The 12,536-nt window shown below is 25.3% G+C and overlaps 1 protein-coding gene across 1 annotated transcript in view; it reads left to right on the top strand.

The window, feature by feature from the left end:
• The window catches only part of Ino80 (chromatin-remodeling ATPase INO80), a 139,542-nt gene extending 127,475 nt beyond the window's left edge, over window positions 1–12,067 (top strand). Inside the window, exons 15-16 of the mRNA XM_065498961.1 lie at window positions 6,128–6,292; window positions 11,481–12,067. Of these exons, the coding sequence (XP_065355033.1) occupies window positions 6,128–6,292; window positions 11,481–11,821 (506 nt within the window). The 3' untranslated portion in view covers window positions 11,822–12,067. The remainder of the gene's footprint in view (window positions 1–6,127; window positions 6,293–11,480) is intronic.
• The last annotated feature ends 469 nt before the right edge of the window (window positions 12,068–12,536 follow it).

Below are 12,536 nucleotides of genomic sequence, written 5' to 3'. Positions count from 1 at the left end.
TTCAGTTCTAGTTCAGTTCTAGTTCAGTTCTAGTTCAGTTCTAGTTTAGTTCTAGTTCAGTTCTAGTTCAGTTCTAGTTCAGTTCTAGTTCAGTTCTAGTTTAGTTCTAGTTCAGTTCTAGTTCAGTTCTAGTTCAGTTCTAGTTCAGTTCTAGTTCAGTTCTAGTTCAGTTCTAGTTCAGTTCTAGTTCAGTTCTAGTTCAGTTCTAGTTCAGTTCTAGTTCAGTTCTAGTTCAGTTCTAGTTCAGTTCTAGTTCAGTTCTAGTTCAGTTCTAGTTCAGTTCTAGTTCAGTTCTAGTTCAGTTCTAGTTCAGTTCTAGTTCAGTTCTAGTTCAGTTCTAGTTCAGTTCTAGTTCAGTTCTAGTTCAGTTCTAGTTCAGTTCTAGTTCAGTTCTAGTTCAGTTCTAGTTCAGTTCTAGTTCAGTTCTAGTTCTAGTTCAGTTCTAGTTCAGTTCTAGTTCAGTTCTAGTTCAGTTCTAGTTCAGTTCTAGTTCAGTTCTAGTTCAGTTCTAGTTCAGTTCTAGTTCAGTTCTAGTTCAGTTCTAGTTCAGTTCTAGTTCAGTTCTAGTTCAGTTCTAGTTCAGTTCTAGTTCAGTTCTAGTTCAGTTCTAGTTCAGTTCTAGTTCAGTTCTAGTTCAGTTCTAGTTCAGTTCTAGTTCAGTTCTAGTTCAGTTCTAGTTCAGTTCTAGTTCAGTTCTAGTTCAGTTCTAGTTCAGTTCTAGTTCAGTTCTAGTTTAGATTCCAGTTAATCTTAAAATTGTTAGTTGGTAACAAATGCTTTAAGAAACCCACAATACCTTTAGAAATTTGCCCACAATTCAATGAATCAAAAACCATGTAAAAAATAAAATCAAAACCACAACAAATCATAAGAAAACAAAAAAATATAACTACAAACTTAAATATTTTTTATGGTAATAAGGCATTATTTCTGCCTTTTTGATACGTTTCAAATTTTTTCGGGTTGATTTTTCATTTATAGAGTTTTGCATGAAATGGCAGGTTGTTAGTGGTAGCATTGGACTGAGTTGACTGTCTGTCAGTTGGCTGAATGGTTGGTTGGTAGGTAACTCCACTACTAACTTTAAAGGCTGTAGTAGTAGGCCGTTTTTTTTTCTACATTTTGTTTAACATGGTAATAGAAAAGCAATAAATTGAATACTAAAGATAAATAACTGACTGACTGACGTTACGTCCGTCCGTGCGTCTGTCTTTATTTCAGTTTGACTATGGCTCAAAAATAGCAATATGTACTTTATTTTAGTTGTTTTCATATAATCCAGCACGAAATGAAATTATTTATACGAAAAGCCAAGATTTATGTTGATTTTAATTAAAGTCATTACATTTATTGACAATCATAACTATTAAATAAATAAATACGATCTACTAAATAGTTCAAGTAATGAAAATGTTTAACAAAAACGAATCACATAAAATTGCTATAAACAAATAGTCGAACAATATAAATGATGGATTAACATGATTCATTTAACTATTACTCTGCTGCTAGAAACTACAAAAAAAAGAAGACAAATGTTAATGGGAAAATATATTTGAAGCTATGTTTTGGAATTGCTTTAATTTACAGGTTGTTTAAGGAGAAGAATGAATTTGCTTAAATGCTTAAATGTGCTTAATTTTTCATGTTGTTTTAAAGAGAAAACTATTAAATTTAGAGAAACATGCTGTAAATAGTCCTCTAAAAGGCAATTTATTTTACATATTTGAAATCAAATTGAACATGAATGTAAACTGTTTTAAAAGGTATTTAAAAAGGAGGAACAATTAATTTTGGTAACAACCAATTTTGTCCTCAAATATTTCGAAAAGTCTTTTATTGGTCAAAATATATTTTATTTTCATTACATTTAATCGGCCCCCTTAAACTTCCTTCATTCATGGTCTAATTTTTTTTGGAAATCTTTTTTTTCTAACGGTGAGATGAGCTGATGAGCAATGTAAGAGACACACATTCCTTTAAATAAATCCAGATATAAATAGCAACAAATACGCTTATAAATATTTATGAAATTACACAAAAAAAAAGTAAGAAAAAACCTAGTAGAAAATAATACAATTCTTAAGCTTGTATGAGCAGTGAGTTAGTGAGTGATACAGGAAAACAAAACAAATGGAATCAAGCCAGTCAGTCAGCCAGCCAGCCATCCAACCAGCATTGAAATATGTAATGGGATGGCGCTTCACAAAAACTACTTGTCATGCAGAGTTCATACGGAAAAAAATATCTAGAAGCAAAAAATTTAAATGAAATGAAAACAAGTGGCAATGCCACATAAACACAAATAGGAACAATAACATCTTCAGCCATGACTACAACAACAACAATAACAACAACCATAATTCCGTAGCTGATGATGATGATCATCATCAGCTACAACGATGGGTTTTTTTTGATAGTCATGATCAAGACAATTTTATACACACAGAAATAAAAACTAAAAAATAAGATCAACAACCCAAAACAACAGATATTTTGTTTTGGGGCAAAAAAATTTTAGAGATTTTTTAATTTTGTTAAGTTTTAGGCGAATTGAGGAATTGGCTACTCATTCTTTACAATTTTTCAGATTTCCTAAAGTAGGTACTAAAAATTTACATCTGTACTTGGTTTCACAAGTATGTACCAAAAAAGTACTTTTTAGTAAAGTACCAAAACGGTACTTTTTTTATATTTCCTAAAGTACTAAAAATACAGATGTATACTTGTTTTCAAAACTATCGAAAAAGGTACTTTTTTGTAAAGTACCAAAAAAGTACTTTTTTGTAAAGTACCGAAAAGGAACTTTTTGTATAATACTTTATTTAAAGAATTAAAAATCTTTTTTTAATGTTTTAAAAAGGTACTTCTTCCTAAAGTGCAAACAATTTCTTTTTTTGTGACACTTTTTCTAGCATGGCTGGCCGTATGCCACGAATAACACGAACAAAATGTTGGCCTCCAAGGCGTTAATTTTTGCTGTTTTATCAGCATAAACCAGTGACTTCACGTGGCCCCACAGGAAATAATTAAATCGCATTTGCCACCTCTCGAAATTTGATTTCAATAAATCGCTAGTTGTAGTCTCCGTATGATACGTATCGCCTTTCGGTGATCGCAACGCTTCGGCTTTATTTTTTATTTTTGAAGAAATAAGGAATAAGAAGACAATAACGGTATTTTTTCTAAAGAACTGAAAAGGTACTTTTTTTATAGTGCTATACTTCTAAAAAAGTAATAAAAAATATAACTTTTCCTAAAGTATTATAAACTATTCCTAAAGTATTAAAATAGTAAATTTTCCTAAAGTACTAAAATAGTACCTTTTTCTAAAGTTCTAAAATAGTACCTTTTCATAAATAACTAAAATAGTACGATTTAATAAAGTACTAAAATAGTACATTTTCCTAAATTACTAAAATTGTACCTTTTCCTAAAGTACTAAAATAGTAACTTTTACTTAAAGTACTAAAATAGTACGTTTGCAAAAGTACTAAAATAGCAATTTTTACAAAAGTACTAAAATAGTACTTTTTACAAATGTACAAAAAAAATATTTTTACAAAAGTACTAAAATAGTACTTTTTACAAAAGTACTAACTAAAATAGTATTTTTTACAAAAGTACTTAAATAGTACTTTTTACAAAAGTATTAAAATAGTACTTTTTACAAAAGTACTAAAATAGTACTTTTTACAAAAGTACTTAAATAGTACTTTTTACAAAAGTATTAAAATAGTACTTTTTACAAAAGTACTAAAATAGTACTTTTTACAAAAGTACTAAAATAGTACATTTTATAAAAGTACTAAAATAGTACTTTTTACAAAAGTACTAAAATAGTACTTTTTACAAAAGTACTAAAATAGTACTTTTTACAAAAGTACTAAAATAGACCTTTTTGCAAAAGTACTAAAATATACCTTTTTGCAAAAGTACTAAAATAGTACTTTTTTCCTAAAGTACTAAAATAGTAACTTTTACTAAAGTACTGAAATACCACCTTTTCTTAAACTACTAAAATAGTACTTTTTGCAAAAGTACTAAAATAGTAATTTTTACAAAAGTACTATAAAAATATTTTTACAAAAGTACTAAAATAGTACTTTTTGCAAAAGTACTAAAATAGTATTTTTTTACAAAAGTACTAAAATAGTACTTTTTGCAAAAGTACTAAAATAGTATTTTTTTACAAAAGTACTAAAATAGTACTTTTTACAAAATTACTAAAATAGTACTTTTTACAAAAGTACTAAAATAGTACTTATTACAAAAGTAGTAAAATAGTCTTTATACAAATGTGTTAATATAGTACTTTTTACAAATGTACTAAAATAGATTTTTTTGGTAAAGTACTAAAATAGAACTTTTTACAAATGTAGTAAAATAGTACTTTTTTCATAAATTACTAAAATAGTAACTTTTCGTAAAGTAATAAAATAGTAATTTTTTCCTAAAGTACTAAAGTAGTACTTTTTATAAAAGTACAAAAGTACTAAACTAGCACCTTTTAGTAAAGTACTGAAATACTACCTTTTCCTAAAGTACTAAAATAGTACCTTTTCTAAATAATACCTTTTTCTAAATCATTAAAATAGTACCTTTTCCTAAAGTACTTAATAGCTTATTGTAAAGTAGTAAACAGGGATTTTTGTAAAGTACCTAAAATGTACGTTTTTCTAAAGTACAAAAAACAAAAATACTAAAAAGTACTTTTTTCTTAAGTCCTAAAAAGTTGCTTCTTCTAAAATAAAAAATCAAATTTTTTATAAAATTCTTGAAATGTACTTTTTCTGAAGTTATATTTTCAGAAGAACTAAATATGTAGTTACTTTTGCATTAATTACTAAAATGTACATTTTTCTTCTAGTACTAAAATGTTAGTTCTCTGAAGTAAAAAAAACAAAAGTTATGTAAAGTAAAGGTACTTTATTTTAATCTAATAAAAATGTACATCCTTTCCTGTAAATGTATTTTTTGTGAAGTACTTACGAGTTACTTTGTTCTAATGTAATAAAAACTGTACTTTTCTAAAGTACTAAAAAGGTATATTGCTTTCAAATATTGTATTCATCTCTTTCTGGTTAGAATTTGTGAAGTGTTTTAATTAAAACAGTTTTAAAATTTTTAAAATCTATTTGAAATGATGGAAGTTATGGGCAAAATTAGAAAAAAAGTCATAATTAATATTAATCATACGTCAAGTTGCACAAAATTTAAATTTTTGCAAAAAACCTAAAAAGTAAACAAAATATTTTGAATTTTTTGATGGAATTAGTAAAATTAAGGTGTTAGTTTATATTAGAGATCTATTCTTCCCAGGTTTTCTCCCTTTACTAATGCAAATGACAGTTAAATTGTACATAGAAATTAGTAGTAATAATTAATACTAATTGTTGTGATACTTAATTTAAAAAGATTATTAGCTTACTGATGATTTCACTTACTTCATTGGAATATTTTTTTTGTATTAAACCAAACCTTATGCTGTATTTAGTATGCCTTTGGTATTTAGCTACATAAAATTGTTAACAGAAATGAATTTATCTAACATACATTTTTTTTGAAAACTAAAGACCTTAAAAAATGTTCATACATATGTAGTTTAATATGTAATTTATGCATTTAACATACGAGAACACTGAGAGAAATTATTCAAACAATTTTCTGGATTATCATGGTCTTTAATGAAATCTAATTGGAAGATTGCAATGGTTTGTGAAATTTGAAAGGGTTAGGTGCTAAAATTATTCCTCAAAGATGAGGAAGAATTTTGATATGAAATATTTTAAAGTAATACGTTTACATCAAATTTTATTATTCTCAGTGTAATTTTTTTCCCCAAAAAACTACTCTACATAAACATGACTTGTAATATTTCCACTACATATTTTTTTCATATAATTTCAAGTTGTTTTTAACAGTTTAAAACAAAGACGAAAAATAACACACAACAAAAAAAAACTGAATGAATCCGCTTGGAAGTTGTGAAATCTAACAGATTTGATTCTTTGTCAAAATTTAAATAAAAGTGAATGGACTTTAATGTATTCATCATCATTATCATTATCAACAAGCAAAAAAACTATTTCTATAACCTTATTTTGTGTTCTATGACTATTTTTAGCCTTGTTTGATGATTGTCTGGGACCCATTAGAAGAAGACATCATCCAAGAGGAACTAAACGCGGCAGACCCAGGGGTAGCACCAGAAGAGGAGCTGGAAATGGTTCGGCTTCAATCAGGACAAGTACCTCACCCGGGCAAGTTTCGGTTTCATCAAATAATGAAGGTAAGCAAATTAAATAATTCAAATTTAACATCCGTTTCATTAATACTCAAAAGCTAATATGTAAGAAGAGTGTAAATTATCTTAAATAGTACGTACCTTTTAATAAATTACTTAAATAGTACCTTTTAATAAAGTATTAAAATTTTACTTTTTACTAAAGTACTAAAATAGTACATTTTACAAAAGTACTAAAATAGTACTTTTTATAAAAGTATTAAAATAGTATTTTTTATAAAAATACTAAAATAATACTTTTTTCAAAAGTACTAAAATAGTAATGTTTACAAAAGTACTAAAATAGTACTATTTACAAAAGTACTAAAATAGTACTTTTTACAAAAGTACTAAAGTATGTACTAAAATAGGCCTTTTTACAAAAGAAGTAAAATAGTACTTTTTACAAATGTACTAAAAAAATATTTTTAAAAAGTACTAAAATAGTACTTTTTACAAAAGTACTAAAATAGTACTTTATACAAAAGTACTAAAATAGTCTTTATACAAATGTATTAAAATAGTACTTTTTACAAATGTACTAAAATAGTACTTTTTACAAAAGTACTAAAATAATACTTTTTTCAAAAGTACTAAAATAGTAATGTTTACATAAATACTAAAATAGTACTTTTTACAAAAGTACAAAAATAAATAGTACTTTTTATAAAAGTACTAAAATAGTACTTTTTACAAAAGTACTAAAATAGTACTTTTACAAAAGTACTAAAATAGTGCTTTTTAAAAAAGTACTAAAATAATACTTTTTTCAAAAGTACTAAAATAGTAATGTTTACAAAAGTACTAAAATAGTACTTTTTACAAAAGTACTAAAATAGTACTTTTTACAAAAGTACTAAAATAGTACTTTTTACAAAAGTACTAAAATAGTACTTTTTACAAAAGTACTAAAATAGTACTTTTTACAAAAGTACTAAAATAGTACTTTTTACAAAAGTACGAAAATAGTACTTTTTACAAAAGTACTAGAATAGTTCCTTTTACTAAAGTATTAAAATAGTACCTTTTAATACAAAAGTACTAAAATAGTACTGTTTACAAAAGCACTTAAATAGTACTTTTTATAAGAGTACTAAAATAGTACTTTTTATAAAAGTATTAAAATAGTACATTTTACAAAAGTACTAAAATAGTACTTTATACAAAAGTATTAAAAAAATTACATTTTACAAATGTACTAAAATAGTACTTTTTACAAATGTACTAAAGTACTAAAATATATCATTTTGTTAAAGTACTAAAATAGACCTTTTTACAAAAGTAGTAAAATAGTACTTTTTACAAAAGTACTAAAATAGTACTTTTTACAAAAGTACTAAAATAGTACTTTTTACAAAAGTACTAAAATAGTACTTTTTACAAAAGTACTAAATAGTACTTTTTTCAAAAGTACTAAAATAGTAATTTTTACAAAAGTACTTAAATAGTACTTTTTTACAAAAGTACTAAAATAGTACTTTTTTACAAATGTACTAAAATAGTACTTTTTACAAAAGTACTAAAATAGTACTTTTTACAAAAGTACTAAAATAGTACTTTTTACAAAAGTACTAAATAGTACTTTTTTCAAAAGTACTAAAATAGTACTTTTTACAAAAGTACTAAAATAATACTTTTTTACAAAAGTACTAAAATAGTACTTTTTTACAAAAGTACTAAAATAGTACTTCTTGCAAAAGTACTAAAATAGTACTTTTTTCAAAAGTACTAGAATAGTACTTTTTACAAAAGTACTAAAATAATACTTTTTACAAAAATTCTAAAATATTGCTTTTTACAGAAGTACTAAAATAGTACTTTTTACAGAAGTACTAAAATATTACTTTTTACAAAAGTACTAAAATTGTACCTTTTACTAAGTACTATTTTAGTATCTTTTAATAAAGTGTTATTTTAGCACCTTTTACTAAAATACTATTTTAGCACTTTTTTCTAAAGTACTAAAATATTATTTATTCTTAGGTACTAAAGTTGTACATTTTAAAATAACAAGTACCTCACTCAAGCAAGTTTCGGTTTTGTTAAATGATGAAGGTAAGCAAATTATCTAATTCAAATTTAACATCCGTTTCCTTAATAAGCTAATGCAAGAACCGGGTAAATTTCTGTTTCTTCTTTTGGGGGGTAAATCTTTTAAATTTATTTTTTAAATCTTCCTTTGTGTTTTATTATAATTTTTTTAAGTGGTTTCTTTTTTTTCAATCCACTTAAACACTTGACAATTTTTTTTTTAATTTATCCCCATTTTAATACACTTTAACCCTCTTGCTTAGTAAATCATTTAAATAATTGTTCTTTTTTTAAAAAATATTTTTTGTTGGTTTGTAGTACGTGACACATTCTTCTTTTAGTACTTAAAATATTTGAAGATTTTTTGTTGTTAAACATACCTTTTTAACAAACTCCCCCTTTTTGTGTTTAAAAGTTTATAATTCCTAGATTAATTACTCCAGATATGTTTGAAGTCAGTAATAATATTTTTGTTGCAAGATTAAAATTTAAATCAGTTTAAGCAGAAAAATGATTTATTTTATTTAGTAAATTAATGATTTATAGCAGTAGTAGTCAGATTTGAAGGTTTTAGACAAAAATATTTGGAATTTCAATTTCAGAAAAAAATCTCAAATTTACAAACAAAAACATGAAAAACTTTATTTTAAATATTATTTGAAAGCAATTCGAAATTTATCAAAAATCAAATACAAACTTATTTTTGTATAATTTCAAATTCAAACTCTTATTTGAAGCAGTATTTCAATTTGAGTTAAGTAATCGAAGTGAATTCAATTCTAATTAAATAATCTTTAAATCTAAAAACATTTAATTAATAATAATAACTACTACTTAAGAAAAATAAAATCACACATAACTCCAACTTTAAAGCTGGCAAGTGTTGCAACTAATTATAAGACAGCGCTTTATTAAGATGTAAAATCAAAATGTGCGTTCGTTCATTCAGACATTCTTAAACAAACAAGAAAAATTACCAAAAATATCTCTCATATTTATTTACATAAAATCCATTAAATTGTAAAATCAAAAAATAAATAAAAAATCACCTCACATTTAAACCACATGGACACAAGGAGAGAGCCACATAGATACTTCACCACAAAATGTTTTGGGGTCCAGACAAAAAATAAAAATTCAAACGATTGCATGCATACGTGCTGCACAAATATTGAAATAATGAGAGATTATAACGAGATTTCATTTGATATCAAACATTTTTTTTTTACACATTTTCAAAATGCATAGATTACAAATGCAACAAAACAAGCAGCGAGTGAGTGCAGCACAAGCAGAAAAAAACACGTATTGCCACAAATTAACATTAATTGCATAAATCGGCTTATAAATACATAATGCTCCATAATACAACAAGCAGTTAGTTACATTTGATTATTTGAAATTTTTCAATTCATTTTATTTCAGTTTTTCTGTTGCCCACAAATGATAACCAGACGTCCAGCCAGCCATATTGCCACATGAGGCATAAAACCATTAGCAGCTTAAAAATATGAAAAAAAGACAGTTGTTTTTCACTTATATATAATGTGACGGAATTATAAGTGAATCCCTTTTAAATGTCATGTCCATCCATTGCAATTGTTATAATTTTTTAATTCGCGTAGATTTTTTTTTTGATTTTTTGCTACTTTGCCAGACATACAGATGTTGCCTGTGTATTTGTTTTTGTGTTGTACAAATATATAATTGTTGCCACAAACCTTGTAATTTACAAAAAAAAAATAATGTTTGAACGTGTTATATTTTCAAATAGTTGCATTAACCGCACAAACATTGAACTAATTACATTAATTGCTGGATCATTTCGTCCATAATAGGCAGACATAAAAGGGCATGTATTTAATTTAGGTTCTCAAAGGTGTCAGAAATTTAAATTTTTGTAGTTTTATAGTAAAATAGTGCTTTTTAAAAAAGTACTAAAATAGTACATTTTGCAAAAGTTCTAAAATAGTACTTTTTATAAAAGTACTAAAATAGTAGTTTTTACAAAAGTACTAAAACTTTTGTACTTTATACAAAAGTACTAAAATAGTACTTTTTACAAAAGTACTAAAATAGTGCTTTTTAAAAAAGTACTAAAATAGTACTTTCTACAAAAGTACTAAAATAGTACTTTTTATAAAAGTACTAAAATAGTACTTTTTACAAAAGTACTAAAATAGTACTTTTTACAAAAGTACTAAAATAGTGCTTTTTAAAAAAGTACTAAAATAGTACTTTCTACAAAAGTACTAAAATAGTACTTTTTATAAAAGTACTAAAATAGTACATTTTATAAAAGTACTAAAATAGTACTTTTTATAAAAGTACTGAAATAGTACTTTTTACAAAAGTACTATAATAGTACTTTTTACAAAAGTACTAAAATAGTACTTTTTACAAAAGTACTAAAATTGTACTTTTTACAAAAGTACTAAAATAGTACTATTTACAAAAGTACTGAAATAGTACTTTTTTCAAAAGTACTAAAATAGTACTTTTTTCAAAAGTACTAAAATAGTACTTTTTACAAAAGTACTAAAATAGTACTTTTTACAAAAGTACTAAAATAGTACTTTTTACAAAAGTACTAAAATAGTGCTTTTTAAAAAAGTACTAAAATAGTACTGTTTAAAAAAGTACTAAAATAGTACTTTTGACAAAAGTACTAAAATAGTACTGTTTAAAAAAGTACTAAAATAGTACTTTTTACAAAAGTACTAAAATAGTACTTTTTACAAAAGTACTAAAATAGTACTTTTTACAAGAGTACTAAAATATTACTTTTCACAAAAGTACTAAAATAGTACTTTTTACAAAAGTACTAAAATAGTACTTTTTACAAGAGTACTAAAATAGTACTTTTTGCAAAAGTACTAAAATAGTACTTTTGACAAAAGTAATAAAATAGTACTTTTTACAAAACAACTAAAAAACAGTATTTTTTACAAAGGTACTGTAATATTACTTTTTACAAAATTACTAATATAAGTTATTCAATTTTTTATAGAAACAATTAACATTCAATTTATTTTTAGGGTAATTAAAATGCGTTTAAACTTAACAGTGTCCTGTAATTCATTTTTTTTATTTTTACATTTACATTTAATTATTCTATGGAAACCACTAAAGGATTTTTTTCTTCTTTCCATTTCATTTGCAGATCCCAATTTAACACCCACATCAACAGAACCTGCCCTAACCAATACAGGAGAAGGAATATTCTCACCCACAGCCGTACCAACGCCAGTTAAAAGAGGCCCAGGCAGACCGCGCCTCAAAACGGGTGGTCCTGTTAACCAGGGAGTCAGAGGAGCACCACGTACACGTAAACCCATTGGCCCGTTAGTTGTGCCGTTAGGTAGCAGTCCCGCTGCCACTCCCATCAATCGTAGTCCTGCCATGAGTCCGGCACCCTCACCGGCACATTCGGAAAAGAATAGTGTTTCATCGGCCAGCGGTAGTGCAGTGTACTACCAACCCAGTGGTGAAAGTTTAGATTAAATTATAAACAAATTCTTATTTTATTTTTTACGCATAAGACAAAAAATTGTGTTTAAGTTAAAATATCTACAAGCAACAAACCCTTTTGCTGCATTAAGTTCAAAAAAAGTTCTATATTTTAGTTTAGTTTAAAAGAAAAGTTGTATTAGATTTAAAACCTACCTGCATTTTTTATTTGAAAAAATAAGAACAATAAAAATTTTGTGTTTTTCAGTGTGTTGAAAAATTAATTAAAGCAAACAATAATTTAGTTTTATTTCAAGTTCTTGATTATACAAATTTCTCATTAAGTTTCATATTTTGAGTCTATATTTTTCTTTAAATTTTTTATAATCACTCTTCCATGTCCAAATTTTGTTGGGTTTTTTTTATGATCAGTGTTAATTACATTAATTTAAATGTATCTTTATTAGACATCATGTTTGTTTGTTTTATGTAAATTTAGTTTATTAATTTATAAAATTACCCTTAAGTAAAAGCCACAAAATGATTTTATATTCTTTTTCGAAAATTAAATATTCAATTTTATTTAAATAATTTCAAGGCTTTAAAAGGAAATAAGTTTTATTTTTAATAAAACATCATAATTCCCATATTTAGTAAAATTGGAACAAAGGAATGTTTGCCCAGAAAATATATTATAGAATAGAAAATTAATAAAGGCCTTATTCATAATATAATTTTAATTCAAACCAATTTTGTATGGAAAATCATT

The sequence above is a fragment of the Calliphora vicina genome, chromosome 1 (genome assembly GCF_958450345.1).
Source record: "Calliphora vicina chromosome 1, idCalVici1.1, whole genome shotgun sequence".
NCBI lineage: Eukaryota > Metazoa > Arthropoda > Insecta > Diptera > Calliphoridae > Calliphora > Calliphora vicina.
This window is presented reverse-complemented; position numbering and strand designations above follow the sequence as displayed.